The sequence below is a fragment of the Antechinus flavipes genome, chromosome 4, assembly GCF_016432865.1.
Source record: "Antechinus flavipes isolate AdamAnt ecotype Samford, QLD, Australia chromosome 4, AdamAnt_v2, whole genome shotgun sequence".
In the NCBI taxonomy this organism is placed as follows: domain Eukaryota; kingdom Metazoa; phylum Chordata; class Mammalia; order Dasyuromorphia; family Dasyuridae; genus Antechinus; species Antechinus flavipes.
This window is the reverse complement of record NC_067401.1, coordinates 374,315,269-374,334,129: the sequence shown is the minus strand read 5'-3', so window position 1 is coordinate 374,334,129 and position 18,861 is coordinate 374,315,269. Positions and strand designations below refer to the sequence as shown.

Below are 18,861 nucleotides of genomic sequence, written 5' to 3'. Positions count from 1 at the left end.
TTTCAATGTCTGTGTGTGTGTGTGTGTGTGTGTGTGTGTGTGTGTGTTTCATCAACTAATCACAGCTCTAGCCATCTTTAGTTTTTATTTCTCAGAATATCTTATCTTTCTGCAAACATTCTGCTCACTCCACCCCATTCTGGGACTTCCGTGTGAATTTCGAATAGTCTGGGTCGGTTGTGGCCAAGTTTTCGCCCTAGTAGTCTTTGAATCCGATTCCTAAATTACCTCTAGATACTCTCTGTTCCAGTGGATCTACTGAATTCGCCGGGCGCCCCTTTAAACAATAGCTGTAGACCAGACTTCTGAATTTCTATGAACGAGATCTGGCTTCTGGTCTTATCTTTCTATCTTAGCACGCCTAAACTTCTTTATATTCTTCAGCTTTTGCGAGTTTGTAACTCTTTAGATCATTCTATCTGTGACTTTCCGAAGCCCCCTCCTTACAGCCCTCCCAACCGTCTCCCCTATTTAATAATACTAGTTCCCGAATAGGAAGGAGAGTGGGAAGGGAGAGGAGGAGGGAACATTTTCCTGTAGGTATAGAAAATGACAAAGCATTTTAAATAAAGGTCGCATCTCTTCCCGTCCTTCCCTGTCCTCTTCCCTTAGTACCGGACAGCAAACTCTGGTCCCTGGCTCTCTCTCCCTCCCCCCCTTTACTCCCCTCCCCCTGCCTTCCATCCCTCCCAGCCCTCTCAGCTCAGCGGTAGCGGCAGGAGGGAGAGATGCCAGGGCTCTTCAGTCATACAGCTGGCTTGGGCATCATTGGCTCATGCCTGGGACACGAAGCTGCAAAAGAGAACAAATCTGGCGTCGAGCCCGGGCGACTTACAGTCCTGTTATGGAGAGGGTGTGCGTGTGTGCGCGTATGTGTGTGTGTGTGTCCCTGAGAGGGCTTCTCTTCTTTGCTCCTCCCCTCTTACCCCCCCCCGCCCTGGGGGCCTTGCATCACCGCCCTCCCCCTCTCCCCCCCGCCTTTCTCTAGCCCCTCCCAGTCCTCCTCTTCTCCAGCCCAGTCTTGCTAGTTCTCTCTGGGAAGCTATTAATAGCATTACGTCAGCCCGAGACTGGCAACCCAGTGTAAATACCAGCACTCCCCACTATATAAAAAGGGGTGATGCAACCTCGCTACTAGTCAGAATCCCAAGCAACGAGGCGGAGAGAGGAGCTTTGCTCGCCTGGGCAGCAACAGCGGCAGCAGCAGGGTAGGCGCCGCCTCCGCTTCCAAGTCGTCCGGCTCCGATATCACCTCCCCAACTCCAGCCTTAGCTCCGGGAGAGGCGCCTTCTTCTCTCAGCTCCCGACAGCCCGAGCCCCGCGCCCTGCGCGGACTGTCAGAAAGCGAGGAGGCAGGGGGGAGAGAAAGGAAGGTAGGTGAGCGCCGGGGAAGGGGGAATGGCTTTATACCTGTCAGCTACCCCCTGTTCAGCTCCCCCATTCACACCCGGCTCGAACCCTTCATCTGCCGGGGATCGTAGGACTCCTATCGGCGCTGACAGAACTTAATGGGAACTTTGTTCACACAGTCCTGGAGATTTCTCAACAGTTTAGAAAGTTTCCTGAAGCCAGTTCTGTGTGTTGTGTGTAAGACAGAAGGAGAGAGGGTGCGAAAGGAGGTGAGACTCCCCCAGATGCACGAGTCCCCACCTTCAGCCCCCCTCAAGCTGGGATACTCTCCGCTTTCTTCTAGCTAACTTGCCCGGGCTGGGAGGAGACTGTGGGGAAGCGTGAGCCGGGTGGAGGGGAAAAGTAAAGGGGTATCTCAGACTGCTCCTAAGCCCTCTCCTAGAAGTCAGCTTCCCCTGCCCTCCCCACTCCTAGGACGATCCCCAGCTCCTCTCTTTTTCCCTTCCCCCTGCAACTCCCCCCATTCCTCCTCTCCCAGGCGTCTGGAGACTAGATTTGGATGAATGGGAACCGGGTGGACTGCAGGAGGAGAAATCGCGCCCACGGGGGGGCGCCCAGGGTGCCTGGGAGAGAATGGAGCGCAGAGGCTGCGGGGGCCCTCTCGGGATGAGGAGCGAAACTTAGTTTGAAGTTTAGTACCAGTTTCCTGGCTCTGGGGACGAAAGAGGAGGGAGCCTTTAAAATTATTGTCGTGTCTGCCACCGCAAAATGTCTGGGCTCGCATTTCTCGTCTGTGCTTTTTCTTTTTCTTCTTGCTGATTCGCTTTTTTTCTTATCTCATTTTAAAAAAATATATTGTTATTTTCTCATACATCTAAAGAGTCTTTGTCTCTTAATTGGAGTAATCATTCTAAAAATCAAGAGTTGGGAAGGCTAATGAAAGAGTCTTCTATTTTTGTGGAATCTACCCTATTCTTATCTCCTCTTCCTCTCCTCCCACCCCCCTCATCCCCCCCACTTTAGCTATATAGGTGTGTCCTTAAGTAATACTTTTGGTTTCCCGAGGCAACAGTATTCTCTGGGGAGGGGAGGGGGGCGAGTAAGGGAAGGGAGCAGGAGAGGGAAATGAATACTATATACCTTCCTATCTCACAAAAGGATAAAATTTGATAATAGCCGTGGACATTATTTGGGGTTTTAACAACTGGAAAGGGTTGGACTAAATGTTCACAAAGGTGATTACTGATTATTTTTATTATAAAAAGTGCCCCAAAAGATTATTTGTATCGGCATGAGGTAAACTGAGGCAGTGCTATCACTGATTAGCAACGAATGCAATTATTTAAGGAATCCTCTCCTCTTTTCTTTTTCCTTCCTTTGTCTCCTCTCCTTTCTTCTCCTGTTTTCTAGTCTCCCCCTCTTTTCACATCTTTTTCACTCTACTTCTTCATCTACTGTTTAGCTCCTTTTCCTTCTGTTCTGTTACAGTAATACCTATGGAGATCGATTAATTTCTGCATTGGTTTAGAGGGATAAGGAAGCTTAAAAGGCACTGCTTGAAACTAGATGATTAGGGTTCAAATCCCAGTTTCATTGCCATCCCCAAATAGTTACATAATTTTGGAATAGTCTTTCATTTGGATCTCCATCTCCCTTGATCTATAAAATGAATAAGAAAACATTTTGGTCCCATTCTACCTCCCAGATGGAAAATATGTCATAGCATCAAATAAAACGAAGTGGGACAAAATATTAAGCAATTAACGCAGCAGTGGTCCAGCAGAGAGAGTGCCATCCTAATGGGTTCCAGTCTTTCCTTTGACATATACTGATTTTGTGGCTCTGGCCAATTTGCTTAATAGCTCAATCTTCTAGTTAACTCCCTAAGACTTTAACTGTCAGATAATGTACTAGCTTGCTTTGGTAGAGGGAATTTCCACACTGGTACTTTCCTTAACCAAATAAATTACAGACCCCAAAAAGGATCCAATTTACTGGATCTAAAAATTACAGTCCAAAAAAAAGCTCTGAGATTTATTAGCAAAAAGACTGATGAAAAATTGAGCTCAAACTTTCACCACTATAAGATGAAAATAACAATTGTGCTACCTATCTCACAGGATTTTTGTACCAAAGAAACTGTTTTGTTAAGCCCAAAGCACTGTGTAAATTGTGATAATAGCTAATATTTCTATAGGGCTTACTATGTGTCAACCTCTTTACAATTATTATTCCATTTGATCCTCACATTATTATGGGGATGACATTACTATCTCCATTTTACGAATTTGCAAACAGGTTCTTCAATTTGCACAGGATCCCACAGCAAGTGTCTGAAGTCATATTTGAACTCAGCTCTTTCTGATTAGAGATCCATAGGTCTATCTGTTGTAGCACCTAGCGAACTGCCCTGCTATTTATCCTGTGATACTTGTATAAAAGAGACAGTGATTGGAAATATCTTGTAGCTTGGAACTCTGAATTTATTGAGGTAGCTATTCCCCTCCTCTCATAAGCTTCTCTCTTATCCTTTTATCTTCATCTACTTGGTCATTTCCCTTTATTTTCCTCTTTATTCTGACCTAAGTCTGTCAATGTTTCCCTTGGGACCTTTGATGATCCAGTGGGCAATTGAGGTTGCTGCCAATAGCTCATCTAAGTTAATTATGATTAGAGACTCATAATAAGGAAATTATAATTAACAGAAGTGGAAGAACCCTTGATTCTATCTCCTCTTAGACGAAGGATAGCATCATGTGGGATACCTCTCTCACATTCTTTTTTTTTTTTTTTTTTTTTTTCTTTTTTAATGTTGGCTATGTAATGGCCATTTGCTTTCAGTGTTGCCCAACCATCAATATAAGGAAGGATACAATGAGTACACCACAGAAAGTTTTCAGGGGAGAAACAGCTTCCTGTATGTGAAACTAGTTCATAACTCTGGTTGGGAATTACTGCTGCCAGCAAATAGTGAAGGTAGAATTTATTGGGTGTGTTGAGGAAGCCTAGAGGTCAATGAAAGTACAGAAAAAACTTAAAGCCTGGATGAATGCCTGGTGGTTAAAATTAACTTCTAATTAATTGGTCTTAATTACATCAGCACCCAGACTGAATAATCTCTGATTAATCCCAACAGAACTGAAAAATGAATCCCTGAGATATGAAACTAAAAAAATGGGGCCACCCAATCTCTATAGTAATGCTTCTTTGTATAACACTTCAGGGTTGCTAGTGGGAAAGTGCTGGGCTTGGAGTCAGAAAGACCTGAGTTCAAATCCAATCTCAGACATTTATTTGCTAGCTGGGTGACCCCTGGACAAATCACTTACCCTGTTTGTCTCAGTTTCTTAACTCATGAGATCCATGTCTTTGCTTTCTACATTTATTACCACTTATTAGCAGTGCAACTTTAAACAACTTATCTTTCTGAGGCCCAGTTTCCTCATTTGTAAAATGAATAGGTGGTCCCCACTTTGGGTATTTACTTCCAGTGAGTTAAAAATTAATCAGATCATAATCAATGATCAGTTTGGAGGGACAGAGCCTGGAGATAGGATTTTATTGATATAGGGAGCTCTTAGTATGAAAAACTCCTTCTAAACTGCCTTCAGATTCTCTACTCACACAGATTATGTGTAATTTAGTCTTAGAGAATCACTTTGGGATTTGCTGAAGGCCAGCTCTCCATACATCATACTACACCAACTCTTAGGGCACAATTTAATGATTTTATTTTATAAATCAAAGAATTGAAGTGCAGAGATGTTGAGACCTCCCTGCTTTTGGTATCTTAGCTGCTTAGTACTGGAGCTAGAATCCGTATTTTCTGAGTCCCAATCTGGTTTTATTTGCCTTTCTTCAAGATAGCTGGAGTAAGGAAGTAGAATGAATGGTTAATAAAATACCTTCATTGGATTCATAATCTCATAAAGCATAATATTTCATGGGGAAGGTTTATAGGGGAAACATGAAAATTGAAAGTGAAAATTCAGTGTAACTGTAGCCACTAAACAAGTAAAATGTGGGAGCCAGGTTCCCAGAAATGTTTATCTGTTAAGGGAATAAACCATGGGGAGTTTCATTTTCTTTAAAATGAAGAAACTGAAAGTCATGCCATTTATGATTGGGTGGAAAGAATACTTCAGATAGTCTGATTACTAACAAAGTGAAGATGACTTAGCAAGAGGAGCTTGGGACAGTTATCAACTCAATTAATAGTCTGGTGCTGTGATGGTTCCCCTAAATAAGTTTATTATAGTAGGATATTTTAAGGGGTTGATTTGCTTGGGCTGAATTATGTGAATGATTAAATAAACTTTTATTCTGCTCTTTGATTACATGCCTAATAAATCTGAGGACAATTATGGTTTATGAGAAAAAAGTAAAAGCTTCTAGAAGAGACTATTTGAAGAGAAATAATAATAGTCATTTATTTATATAGTACTTTAAAGTTTACAGATCACTTATACAATATCTCAAATGATTCTTACATCATCTTGTAAAGTAAGACCTATTTCTTATCTTTATTTTTTTTAGATGAAGAAACTGAGGTTCATTGAGATTAAGTGACTCAGGGTCATACAACTAGTAAAAATATCTGAGATTGGATGTGTCCTAAGAATTCCTCATTCCAACATCCAAAATATGGTCTAATGTATTCATTGATGAATTCTTTGAAACAATGTTCACATTTTTGTAACTCCTAAATCATTTAAAGCTATGTTTTTGATTGAAACATTCCATAACACTGACATCCTTTACCTTTTTCCATTAGGAATGCCAACTTTTTCCACTGAGAAAGAAAAAGGAAACTTTGCTTAAGGCTTGAAATAGGCAGACCACCAGCCATGAGTGCTCATTAATAAACTTGGATGGGTGGAAAAATGGACCGCCTCTCAAATCTGGCAGAATTTATTATACAGAGCTACCCTGCTAGAAGGCAGCCATTCCTAGGAACAAAGAGTTAGCTGATGGTGTCTCTGGATTCCATCACTGAACTATTTGGTTTTTAATAACATTGGGGATGGGAGGAGAAAAGGAAAATGCAGGGGAGAATGTTCAGATAGTGACTCTGGAAGACTGGATTCTCAGGGAAGTTTATAACCTGTCAGAAAGGAGTATCCTTCTAGCTTTCTAAGATTATAGGATTAAAGGATAGAGGTACATCACTTCTGATTCATAAACCAGGTTCAGGAGCAGAATTGTTTACATTTTTTAGGTCTATCAGAAGAGCAAACAGATCCCCTACCATTAAACATTTATAGCTATGGGAATCTTGAGTTAATTGCTGGCTATTCAACAGACATTATTAAACATTATATTATTCAATGATTTCTAAGATCCCTCCCAGCTCTAGACCTACATTTTTTTTAATGTTCAGCCCACTGAGTCTTTTCTTTTTCTTTATGGATTCTCTCTCTGTCTCTCTCTGTCTCTCTGTCTCTCTGTCTCTCTCTCTTTCTCTCTCTCTCCTCCCCCCTCCCCCCCGAAGCAATTGGGGTTAAGTGACTTGCCCAGGGTCACACAGTTAGGAAGTGTTAAGTGTCTGAGGCCAGGTTTGAATTCAGGTCCTCCTGGCTTCAGGGTTGGTGCTCTATCCACTGTACCACTTACCTGCCTCTTCCCCACCCCTCAGCCTTTTCTTAATCCATTCAACAAAAAGCAAAAAAGTAGAGAGAGAAAAATAATAATAAAAAGATGACCTTATGAAGCAAGGATGAAAAGAGGGAATTTAAATTCACATAAGTGGATGTCCCAAAGGAAAGAAGTCTCTGGGTTTTACTCTGGACAGCCATGTAGTTTAGTGGATAGAGCGCCAGACTATTATCGGTAAAACCTTGTACAAGTCATATAACCCTGTATGCCTCAGTTTCTCCATCTGTAAAATGAGCTGGAGTACAAAATAGCAAAAACTCCATTATCTTTGCCAAGAATACCCATAACAAGGGTCATGAAGACTCAGATAGGACTGAACAACAAAATTTTAATTCATTTTCCTTCTCTAATTACCTCAACTACCATCTCCCCTCCTCCCATCAATTGACCAGACTGAAAGAGGGGGGTAACTTCCTAGCCTAAAAGTTACCTTGCAGTCATCCCCACAAAATGTCACAGGCAGCAGCAGGGAGGAAGTCACGCCTGGGCAGGCATGTGTGAACGAAGGCTTCATTCTTTCAAGGGCACTGGTGCATCACTTGGAGGATAAACAACAGCCAGGGCGTCAGATTTAGGATTGAAAATTTCTCAATTAAGTCCTGGCCATTCTTTCTAGGTTCTCTTTTTAGCTGTGCCTTTTTCCCCCCTCCCCTAACCATCAAGTATTAGAGCTGAAAGGAACCTTAGAGATCATTTTGTTGTGTCTAAAGAATCATCTTGTTAAGTGGGTGGCAGAGAGGGGCCTGAATTACCATCTCTGGCTCTGTGCTTATTCTTCTAACCCTTTTTGTGTCTATATTTCTCTATATACTTTGCCCCTCATTTTTCATTCTTGTGCCTTAGCCATAGAATCATAAATTTTTGAGTTGCAAAGTATCTTAGAAGTAACTCATTTTTTCAGCACTGTGGTAGCAAAATATTTTAACAAACATCTTTTTGGAGAAAAAAAATTTAAATGTGATCTTTATTAGTAACATTTTTTCCATCACTTTCCTAAATCTAAATGATCATCAGCAGAAGAAATGTAGAACCAACTTGTAATGTTTTCTGATTTCTGAGATATAAATGTTCACACTGAAAATTTGACTGGTTCCAGCACACTTTTGAATCTAGGTTAAGCCTCTTTTTCTCATTTGAAGAAACTGAGATCTAGGGAAGTGAAATAATTGGGGGAATTAGTGGCAGAGATGTGTCGCCTGATAGTCTGGCTCTTTGTTAAGGCTAAGCAAACCTGTGCATGTCTTCCCAGAAGTATAAAACTTGCTCATAACAGGCATTTTTCTCCAACCTGGGGAAGCAAAAATAAATACCTCTTATTTTCCCTTTATTGTAACAATGTTTCAATGGCTAACTTTTAGAAATGCCTCAGCAGATAAGTAAGAAGTAGATAAGAGATAGGGAAATGAAATAATTTAGATCACTAAGCAGCTATTTATTCTGTATTATAAATTTTAATGTGAAGAAACCAAAGTTTCACCCCTCCCCCTATTCCTCCCTCTATCCACACACAATTCTTTCCCTTTTATTTTCACCCACTGAAAGGTTTTCCTTGATTTCAGATGCTCTTTTTTTTTTTTTTTTAAAGGGATCCTGAAAGCAGTTATGTATTTGGCCACTGTGCTGTGAAAAATATATATTACCTCTTTAAAAACCGCTGGAGAGTGGGTGCATATGTGATGGCTCTTTTGAACGTAAGAAGCACAACCTCAGGTTTCCATGCTCCTAGTTTTCAGTTTCTAATCCTCCTGATCAGTGCTGCAAGTTAGATGATGCAACATCCCGGAATCAGGAAGATCTGAATTCAAATATAACTTTAAATGTTTCCTAGCTGTGTGACACAACCAATCATTTGACTTCTCTCCGCCTTAGTTTTCTGATCTGTAAAATGAGGATATTAATCACTGTATTCGCATTACAGGACTGATGTGAGGAAAAAATGACATTCTTTTGTGAATTTGTGAATTCTAGTTATGATTACTTTTATTGTTGTGGTTATTTTTATTATATTATCTACTATGCTGAGTATGTTAAGAAACATTAAGAGCAGCAACAGCTAACTATAATAAAATCTCTGCAATGGAATCAGTCTCAGAGGCTGGTTTCTTCTGGCCTCAGTTTCTTTATCTATAAAAATGAGGGAGGTATATTAAATCATCCTTAAGGTCTTTTTTAGCCCCAAGTCCTCTGGATAAAATTTTCCAGTATAATGCTAGTAGCTTCTGGTATAGTTTGGAAGGGGAAGTTCTTAGGCTCTTTCCTGAGGGCATTCCTTTGATCTTGGTCTTTTTCAGCAAAATGATGCTTCAACATCCAAGCCAGGTCCCTGCCTCGGAAGTCAGCGCAACAGCCATTGTTCCCTGTCTGTCACCTGCTGCATCTCTGGCGTTTGAAGATTTCACAACCCTTACCCCCCTCGTCAAGGAAGAGCTGAGGTTTGCCATCCAAAACAAGCATCTCTGTCACAGGATGTCTGCTACATTGGAGTCCGTCACAGTGAGCGACAGGCCTATTGAGATGTCCATCATGAAAGCAGAGGTACTTCTATATTCCAAGGCTCTTTTCTTTTGAGTTCCCTGATATACATAGGGCTTCTAGCTGAGGAAGTAGGCTCAAAACCAGTATACATGAGCTCTGGAAGAATTTAGAACAAGTTACAAGTTGGTAGAGCCCTAGGAGGTTATTACAGGAGAGATAGAGAAATATAGGGTCCATCCCAAATCTTTGAGAATATCATACAAGAAAATTACCATATCCTCTTATAGTTGCTACTGTCAAGAATGAAGCCCTGACCTGCAGGGACCCAGGACTAAGCCAAAATAGTTGTCTTGATTTCTGATTAAATATTTTCAGATAATTGAGGTCTCCGTGAATTAATATTCAATTTGGCACCTTCCTTAGTTATAATACTATACTCATTTGGTTTCTATACCTACAAAAACTTAGCTACCATTTTTCCCCCACAAGATGAGAGAATGACATGGAGAAGGAAATCTTCTTTCTGGGAATAGTCTCTTTAAGTACCTTTCTCTAGATGAAGATCCTTTTAATGTAATTTTGAGATATGGTATAGGATCATATTTTTATTGTGAATTATATTTATGTGAAAGTTTTTTTTTTTTGTTGTTGTTGTTGTTGTTGTTGTTGTTAAGTCTGACATTCCTGGGCATTTTATTTCTTTTGAGGGAAAGTCAATTTGATCCAACTCTAAAGAACAATCAGTCAAGCATTTAGTTAAAGTGTTTACTTATGGATCAGGCACTATGCCAGGTTTTGGTATATAAAGATGAAAATGAAACTGTTCCTGCCTTCAGAGAACTGACATTATAATAGAAAAAATAACATATATACATATAAATACAAAATAAGTAAGTACAAGATATAAATAAGGTAATGGAGTAGAAATAAGACATCTAGGAAGGAGGCCATAAGGAAAAGCCTCTGTAGATACTATTAGAACTGACCTTCAAAGATTCCAAGAGTTAGAAGAAAAGGTAGATTGCATTCCAGGCATGAGCAACAATCAAGGAAAAGGCCCAGAGATGGAGTATACAGTGTGAAGAATAGCAAGAAGACCTATTTGGTCAGGCTGTAGAGTTTGTGGAGGGTAAAAATATATAATGAGGCTGGAAGGGTAGACTGGAGCTATATTGGAGTCAGAATGTAATTTAGAGCTGCTTAAGAATTCTTGGTTTGAAACTGTATGGTTTTCCCCTTTTCTCATAGCCTTCAAAAGCTATATTTTAGAGGAATGGTGACAGATTGATGGCCTGCAAGTGGCCCTACAGTTATCCTTGACTCAGCCCAATTAGCCTTTGTTCTGAAGTGTAGACTTAGGGTCCAGACCTTTGCCTGGAACCTCTGCTGCTACTGTTTCTCTGATAGATAGCAGGCTATGGTGGAAAGAACCTTGTTCTTAGAATACTCTGAATTGAAACCAGGGATACCACTAGTTTGGTAGAGTCCTGGGCAAGGCACTTAGCTTCTGAGCTATAAACACTGACACTGTCTCCCTTCCAAGCTCGTTAATATGTAAAAAGTTAAAGGATGCCATGAAAGTATGGATTTCACCTGTCATCCTTGCTGGCAAAGAGATAGATCTCTCAAGCTTGGGAGTTCTGAGATGCAGGGGTCTAAGCCAATCAAGTATTCACACTAAGTTCAGCATTAATTAATACCATCATTTATATAGTGTCTTAAGACTTGTAAAAAGCATTTTACAAACATTTGATCCTTATAACCCTAAATGGGAGATGTTGTTATCTCCATTTTACAAATAAGGAAACTGAAGCTAAGTTTTCAGTCATGTCTGACTCTTTGTGATCTCATTTGGGCTTTTTTTGGCAGAGATACTGGAGTGGTTTGTCATTTCCAGCTCCAGTTTATCTTACAGATGAGGAAACTGAGGCAAACAGGATGAAGTGACTTTCCCAGAGTCATAAAACTAATGACATGTCGGACTAAATTTGAACTGAGATCTCAAATTTAGTCCGACATGTCATTATGGCTCTATCTACTGTACCGCTGAGTCCCTGGTAATAGGGGACACCAGGTTATCCAAAAAAAGATAGATTGATCAGCAGTTTCATTGGATCCATGAGTAGCTTTTATACTTCAAGCCTGGGTGAAATAAGTTGGAAGGAAGGAAGGAGGGAGAGGAGAAGGGGAAAGAAGGAAGGAAGGAAAGAGGGAAGGAAGGGAGAGAGGGAAGAAGGAAGAAAGGAAGGAAAAGAGGGATGGAGGAAGGAAGAAAAAAGAAAGGAGAGAGGGAAGAAAGGAAGGGAAGGAAAAGAAAGAAAAGGAAGGAAGAATAAAAGAAAGAGAATGAATGATGGGAAGGAAAAAAGGAAAGAAAGAAATAGAAGAAAGGAAAAAAGAAAGAATAAAAGAAAAGAAAAAGAGAAGGAAATAAGAGAAAGAAAGAAAAAGGAAAGGAAGAAAGAAAGAAAAGGAAGGGATTATTTGCTATCAAATCTTTCAGGTGATATCAGGATATGAATATGGTATTTTATTATTTATTTATTTTTTAATCTTGAATGAAATAGCAGAAAGGGACTTTAAGATCATTTGTTTGGAGCCCTGCCTGAAGACACATTTCATTTACTTGTTTTTTATTCATTCCATAATCGGTGCTTGTCAAGTAGCTTTGCCACATACAGGAGGCAGGAGGCAGATCACTGGCTCTTGAGTCCTTAAACCTGGGTTCAAATATTATTTTTGATAGTCTTGGATAAGTCACTTAACTACACAAACCTGAATTTCCTCAACTGTAAATGAAGAGAAATTGTACTAGGAGAGCTCTTGGCCCCACTCAGCTTTCGACTGTGATTATAAAGTTAGGCCTTAAAACAATGGGCAAGAGTTATAATAAATAAGAGATTTTACCTACATGTGGAAACCTTCCTATGTTCAGAAACTGAAGGGGGCCAGAGAGTTCTCTAATAGAACTTCTCTTGACTTCTTCATAAGGTCCCGTGGTGGCGGTCATTAAATAGAGATTAGGGACAAAATTTGATTGTGGGCCTTTAAGATTTCTGGTCCAAAGGTAACAAGCCAATCTCTATGAAGTTAATAAAAACACAGTATGAAATTGGCTGCCTATCCCAGGAGCCCCTGATAACATCCCTCTAATAGACTTTGGGATCTTCTAGAAGAAGGGGACAGTAATGTTGTCCCCTGTTGTAAGGCTAAGTGAGAGTCAGAATCGCCTTGGTTTATTTAGTCTGGGCATCTCAAAGCCAGGTGGAGGCAAATTAGGCAGTCACCTTATATGGTACAGTATAGGAGGATTATAGGATTTAGAAGTAGAATGAAATTCTTAGAAATTATATGTAGTATTCAACCCACTCATTTTTCAGGGGAAATAACCAAGGCTTAGACAGGTTGCCTGAGGTCACACTGGTAATAAATATTACTTCCAAGTTGTGAATCAAGATTCTCTGAATATTTCTATTAACCTGGTACATAGTAGGTGCTTAAGAAATACTCATTGAATTGAATTGATTCCAAATCCATTATCCTTTTCACTATATCAAAGTTCAAGAAAAGGCATTTCTTAATATAAAATGTTAAGAAATGTACAATAGAGGCGGCTTGTTATAGTGAATAATAGACAGGAAGACTGAGTTTCTTAGCTGTGTAACCCTAGGAAATCTTTTAATGTCTGAGCATCCCCTAGGGACTCTGGAACAGATTGAATAGCAAATCTGCCTCAGTGGAAGTAGTTTTCACACAACCAGAGTTTCCTACACTATTGAAAAACCACAGGAATGGAAGAAAAAGCAAAACAAAAACATATTTTTATATCTCAAAAATTCTTTCTGCCATGGCACAGGAGTACTTATTTTGTGATAAGTTGAATTTGTTCACAATGAAAACTCCTCTGGATATGTGGCCTTTAAATCTTGTCTTGGATAAACAATTTGTATGTCATTGTCCCAGCTCAAGGTCACCCTCTCATGATCGGAAAGATTATACAATTATCCCAAAAGTGATCTTCCCACTTTATCCAAAATGCTTGTATGACTATTATTAATCACCAGTGATATGAAGAATATACACATATGCATACATACATACATAAAATCTTTAAAGATTGCAGGTTATTTCATTCGTTATTTCATTTTTAAAAAAAATCCAGAGTATTTTATTTTCTCAATTAAATGTAAAGATAGTTTCCAACATTCATTTTTGGTAAGATATTAGCGTTCCAAATTTTTCTCCCTTCCTTACCTTACCTTACCTCCTACTTCCCCAAGACAGCAAACAATCCGATATAGGTTATACATGTACAATCATTTAAATATGTTATTCCATTCGATCCTCATAATAATCCGGTGACATAGGTACTCTTATATTCCCTCAGGAAACTGAGGCTGAGTATGACTAAGTGATTTGCTCAAGATCACACATCAATCTTCCAAACCACAAGTTTAACACATCATCATCCTTTATGACTGTCCCCACACACCCAACTCCCAGAACCAAGTATATTTCGAACATTAAGTTTAAGAATATTTTTCTTTCTTTTTGTTTTCAAGTAGTAGTAATTTTGCAGAGAAATGTTTGTTTCTTGTAATAAAGGATGTATTTTTTGGTTTTATTAAGTTTGCTCCTGAAGAGGATGAAAGGAAAAAGAGAAGAAGGGAAAGAAATAAAATCGCAGCTGCAAAGTGCAGAAACAAGAAAAAGGAGAAGACAGAATGTTTGCAGAAAGTGAGTAATTGACTTTTAGCCTTTGGCTTCTCATCTTCCTTTCCCCAGAATGCTTCTTCTTCAGAACACAGAATAATATTATCAATTTAAAAACCCAATTAGTCTCTTTATGCTAGGGAGAATGGTTAGGTAAGCTTCTTGTAGGAACAATAGAAATGTTGGCTTCTGAGTTAGGAAAAGATAATGCTGTCAGTGCAATGAAAATGCATCTGGAAACCCAAAAAGGCAGGTGTGAGAAGTGAAAAAGGCATTCTCCCCACTGCTGATCCTAATCAGTACCAACCAGTCTCTACAAGTCTGGAAGCGTCCAGCTTACCTGGCACGTCAGTACAGATAGAGAAGTTTCATTCAAGTTGTTTCCCTAGAAAAGAAATCTGCCAACTTGAATTTGGTATGTTTTTGTAACCCTTTGATTAAATTCCCTCAATAAATTATTTTTCTAAAAAAAAATTAAATAAATTCTTCTCAGTTGGGTGTTCTTTCAGGTGTTTTACTCTCAATTTCTTTTGTATCCCAAATATAGTCTGAGCCTCTTTCTTGCTTCTTCTCAACAGAGAAGAGCCATATAGTGCCCCCAAAACAAGGCTGGACATTTTTTTTATTTGTTTGTTTTTTGTTTTTTGTTTTTTGGGGGGATGTCAGGCTTCTAGGTAGACCTTCTAAGAGAGGGGTTTTTAACTTGTTTGTATCATGGACATCTCTGGCCAGCTGTCTAAACCTATAAATACCCTTTCAGAATAATGCTTTCAAATGATAAAATAAGTGCATAGGATAACAAAGGATACCATTTACTTGAAGTAGAATTGTCAAAATATATTTTTTTTAAAACTGAGTTCACAAACCCCAAGTTAAGAATCTATTGATTTAAGTTATTACTGCTTCCTCTCTCTCTTCTTTCCCCATCCCAAATACATGTCCTCATTTTGCTTTGGCTTAGATACAGTCCTAAGAATCTGTATATAAAGATTATAAAGAGCCTTGTAGAGTCTACTACCTCCTAAAAATACTAAACCTAGTTATAATTCTAGAATACTAGCTCCATTTCAGAAAGGTTAGACTCCCATCCATTATGGAGATTCCCATAGAAGGTCCCGAGGAGGATCCCAAAGTTCTAAGACCCATGGTTTCTATATCTAATAAATATGTCTCAGGTTCAAGAATCATTAAACTTGATTGAGGAAGCAAATAAAGCTCCTTCCAAAGTTGGCCAAGAGGAGCTGGACACTGCTGCTTGGGTCCATAGTCTGGACCACTGAACTTGACTTTTTGCCAGTTGCCTTCAATATAAGTCCTTATTATTTGTGCCTTTCCCTCAGGAATCAGAAAAGCTGGAAAGTGTGAATGCTGAGCTGAAAGCCCAGATTGAAGAGCTCAAGAATGAGAAACAGCATTTGATATACATGCTCAACCTCCATCGGCCAACATGTATTGTCCGAGCTCAGAATGGGAGGACACCTGAAGATGAGAGGAATCTCTTTATCCAACAGATAAAAGAAGGAACATTGCAGAGTTAAACAGACACGATATGGAGGCGATTGAGGAAACCTCCTTTACTTCACTTCTATACCAAGAAACCCGAAGCTATCGGAGATCTAACTTTCTCTGCACTTCTAGGATCCTAGTAACCAAGAGCTGTCCAGGAGGCCTTGCTAAGCACAAGGAATTGTTAGCTAAGCTGTGACTTTCTCAAATCCAAGGAGTTGGCTTTTGGTCTAAGGGAAGAAAGTCTTGGGCCCCCAACTCTAGGTCTTTAGGACTTGACATCTTTGCTGTTCCTAGAAGCTGCAGACAAGCCCTCCAGATGGGTTAGTGTCCTGCTAGTGTCCAGTACCTGTATTTGTCTTTGATGATACGAACTCTGGCTTTCAGTGATAGATGTCAGCAGTATGTCTGGGTGTGGGGGTGGGATTGAGCCTGCCCTCCATTGACCGCTGATAGGTAAAGCAGACTTACAGTGGGGTTTATCAGTGTTTTGCAGTGGCCAGGGATATGCTTTCTAGCCAAATGTGCTGATATGTTACAGGAATTACTGTACTCGGAGGCCTTCGTTTTCAAACCTAAGCATTGTACTTACTCCCTCTTCTCCCCCCTCCCCTTTTTTTCATAACACTTGTGCAGATTTTCCTATGACTCATCTCAGATCGGGATTATGAGGGGTTTGGGCACTTGTCCCTAACTTCATCTTCTTGTAAAACACTCAGTAACTGAGTTAGCATTTTAGCGCAATGGGCAGTGGCCCTGTGATTGCTGCTTTGCCCCAAAGGAGAAAGCCCTTTTCTTGCTGAACAGACAATATACCATGAGCAAAGCTAATGGGTATTATTTAAAAGAAGTCTAGTGTGAACCCAGTTATGATGGTTATAAAAACATTTGAAAAAAAGCCATGTAACCTGCAAAGGATTAGACTTCTCAGCTATTAACTTAGCTTGTGAGTGACTTCCAGGGCTGGAACCGTCAAATATTCTTTTCCTTTTCTCATTGCTGACTGCAGTCATTGTTCAAAGCCTGATGAAATTTAGGATTTAGTGACAGTGATATTAATAATATACATTTTTTTTGATTATCAATTTTTTTAAAAAAAAATTTGAACCCAGGATGTTTGCAATTATGAGTAGATCTCTTGGTCAAAAGTATCCCAGTTACTGTCTAACTGTTAAAATTCTGATGTTTCTGTGAAATCCTCAGATTGTTAAAACTTATTCAATATTATCATTACAGTTTTCTGTAACAGGAATATTATCTTATTTATCCTAATATTCTTAACCAGTCAATCTAATAAACCATATGACTGAAAATGAATAATAAACATAAGTGTTGTGTTAGTTTCATTTCATTTGTTGTGTTAGTTTCAATTATTGGAATGTTCTAATTTGGTCAATTCCCCTCATCGTTATTCTGAAGGAACACTACTACCAGAAATGATTTACTTCAAAGTCTGCAATTCTGTTAGCAGTAAAGATACAATATATCTACAAATCAAAGAGATACTTCAACTACCAACATCTCTCAAGTCAATAGTGCCTAAAGAGTGAACTTTTTCAACCATATCAAAGATTTTTAAAATTTTGGCTTCTAGAACAGAACATCTTACTATACTTGAATTGGATGTATCATGATATCTTATTTTTTATAGATAAAAGCATTTCAATGTGTCCAGAATGGAGGGAAGGACATTGATTTACAAAGAGGGAAAAGATGGTTGTCATCATGGTGCAAGGAAAAGTCATTAGACTTTTGGGAGGAAGGATGTCCAGTTTGTAATGTTGGCTTTGTCATTAAAAGTCCAGGTGATCTCAAATAAGTCAGTTTAGCTCCTGAAGACTCAGTTTCCTTATAATAATAATAGCTGACAATTATGTAGTACTTACTATATGCTAGGGAATTTTAAATTATTGTGTCATTTGATTTTTATAACAACCCTGCAAGGTAGGTGATCAACCTAGCATCACACAGCTATTGACAGCAAATTTGAATTCAGGTCTTCCTGGTTCTAGGCCTGGTGCTTTATCCACTGTACTACCTTGCTTCCCCACTGGTAAAATGAAGAGATTGGACTATATGATTTTCAAGGTCTCTTCCAGCTCAGTTCTTCCCATGATTCAATGAAATCCAGTCATCTCAAATAAAAACGTGCTCATCTCATGTTCACTGGCAAGCCAACAATTTTATACTTTGGTAATAGAACCCAGTTAGTCTTCTTGGCCCCCATTTGTATAAAACATTTAGCCAGAAATTTAAATCAGTCATTAAATTAAATTACTGTTGATTGGTATTGATGCTGGGAGAGTCTTTTGTGAAAGGTTAAATGAATTCTTGTATCTTGGCTAGGGTATGGTATCACAGAACCTGAGTTGGTCTACTGGTCTATTGAGTGACCCAAGAAATGTCACTTAAGCTCTAGGTCCCAGTCTCTTCATGTGGTTTGAAAGGGTTGGAGCAATTCTGCCCTTTTCAGCTCTAAACCCTAGGTTTCTATCATCAAGTCCCTTAACTTTGGGCTGAGATTTCTGGTTAGTGCATCATTTGTAATGTAGGCATCATATTGTTGCTGTTTCCTGTTGCCCAGCAGTATTTTCAAAATCTGTTCATTGCCTAAAGGATCAAGGAACCTCACTTTTGTCTTAAGCAAATCTGCTTTACTTTTTTCCTCTTGAGTTGGGTGTTAGGCTATCAGAAAAAGCTGGCTGTATCAGTGACTGGACAAGGCTCAGACGTCACAGAACTAGAGTTAATCAGTAAACTGCCCAGAATAACAATAGGTTGTGAGGAGAGAAAGAAACAGTCATCACTAAGGAGATGGGAAGAAATAGAGGCCATTTAGTGTATCTTTTAAGGAGACTTTTAACAAATGCATGAAAAAATGTTTTGTTTTTTATTCTTGTTGGTTATATTTTGAAATTTTAATAAAAAAAGAATTTGCAGTTATGAGTGATTTCTTTCTTTTTGGTTTCACATACTGTGCAAAGTAATTCAGAAACACAGAAATTTTGACACCTAGGGCAATTTGGTTTGAAAACAGGAGAACAAGATGGATCAGGAACATGAGGTTGTGGAAAAGGAGAGAGCATCTTTGTAGTCTTCCTCTTTAATTATTTTTGTTTACTAGGTTTTAAGGTCAGTTGCTTTTATACTACAGGAGTGATT

The 18,861-nt window shown here is 39.2% G+C and overlaps 1 protein-coding gene across 2 annotated transcripts in view; it reads left to right on the top strand.

Moving 5' to 3' along the window:
* ATF3 (activating transcription factor 3) overlaps positions 1–18,642 on the top strand; it is a 62,385-nt gene extending 43,743 nt beyond the window's left edge. Inside the window, exons 1-4 of one of the 2 annotated variants that reach the window (XM_051998414.1) lie at positions 1,118–1,373; positions 9,297–9,540; positions 14,110–14,217; positions 15,534–18,642. In XM_051998414.1, coding sequence (XP_051854374.1) covers positions 9,301–9,540; positions 14,110–14,217; positions 15,534–15,731 — 546 coding nt within the window. In that variant the 5' untranslated portion in view covers positions 1,118–1,373; positions 9,297–9,300 and the 3' untranslated portion in view covers positions 15,732–18,642. Of the gene's footprint in view, positions 1–1,117; positions 1,374–9,296; positions 9,541–14,109; positions 14,218–15,533 lie in introns of those variants that run through there. The other variant, XM_051998415.1, reaches the window with a different exon arrangement.
* Positions 18,643–18,861: the final 219 nt, after the last annotated feature.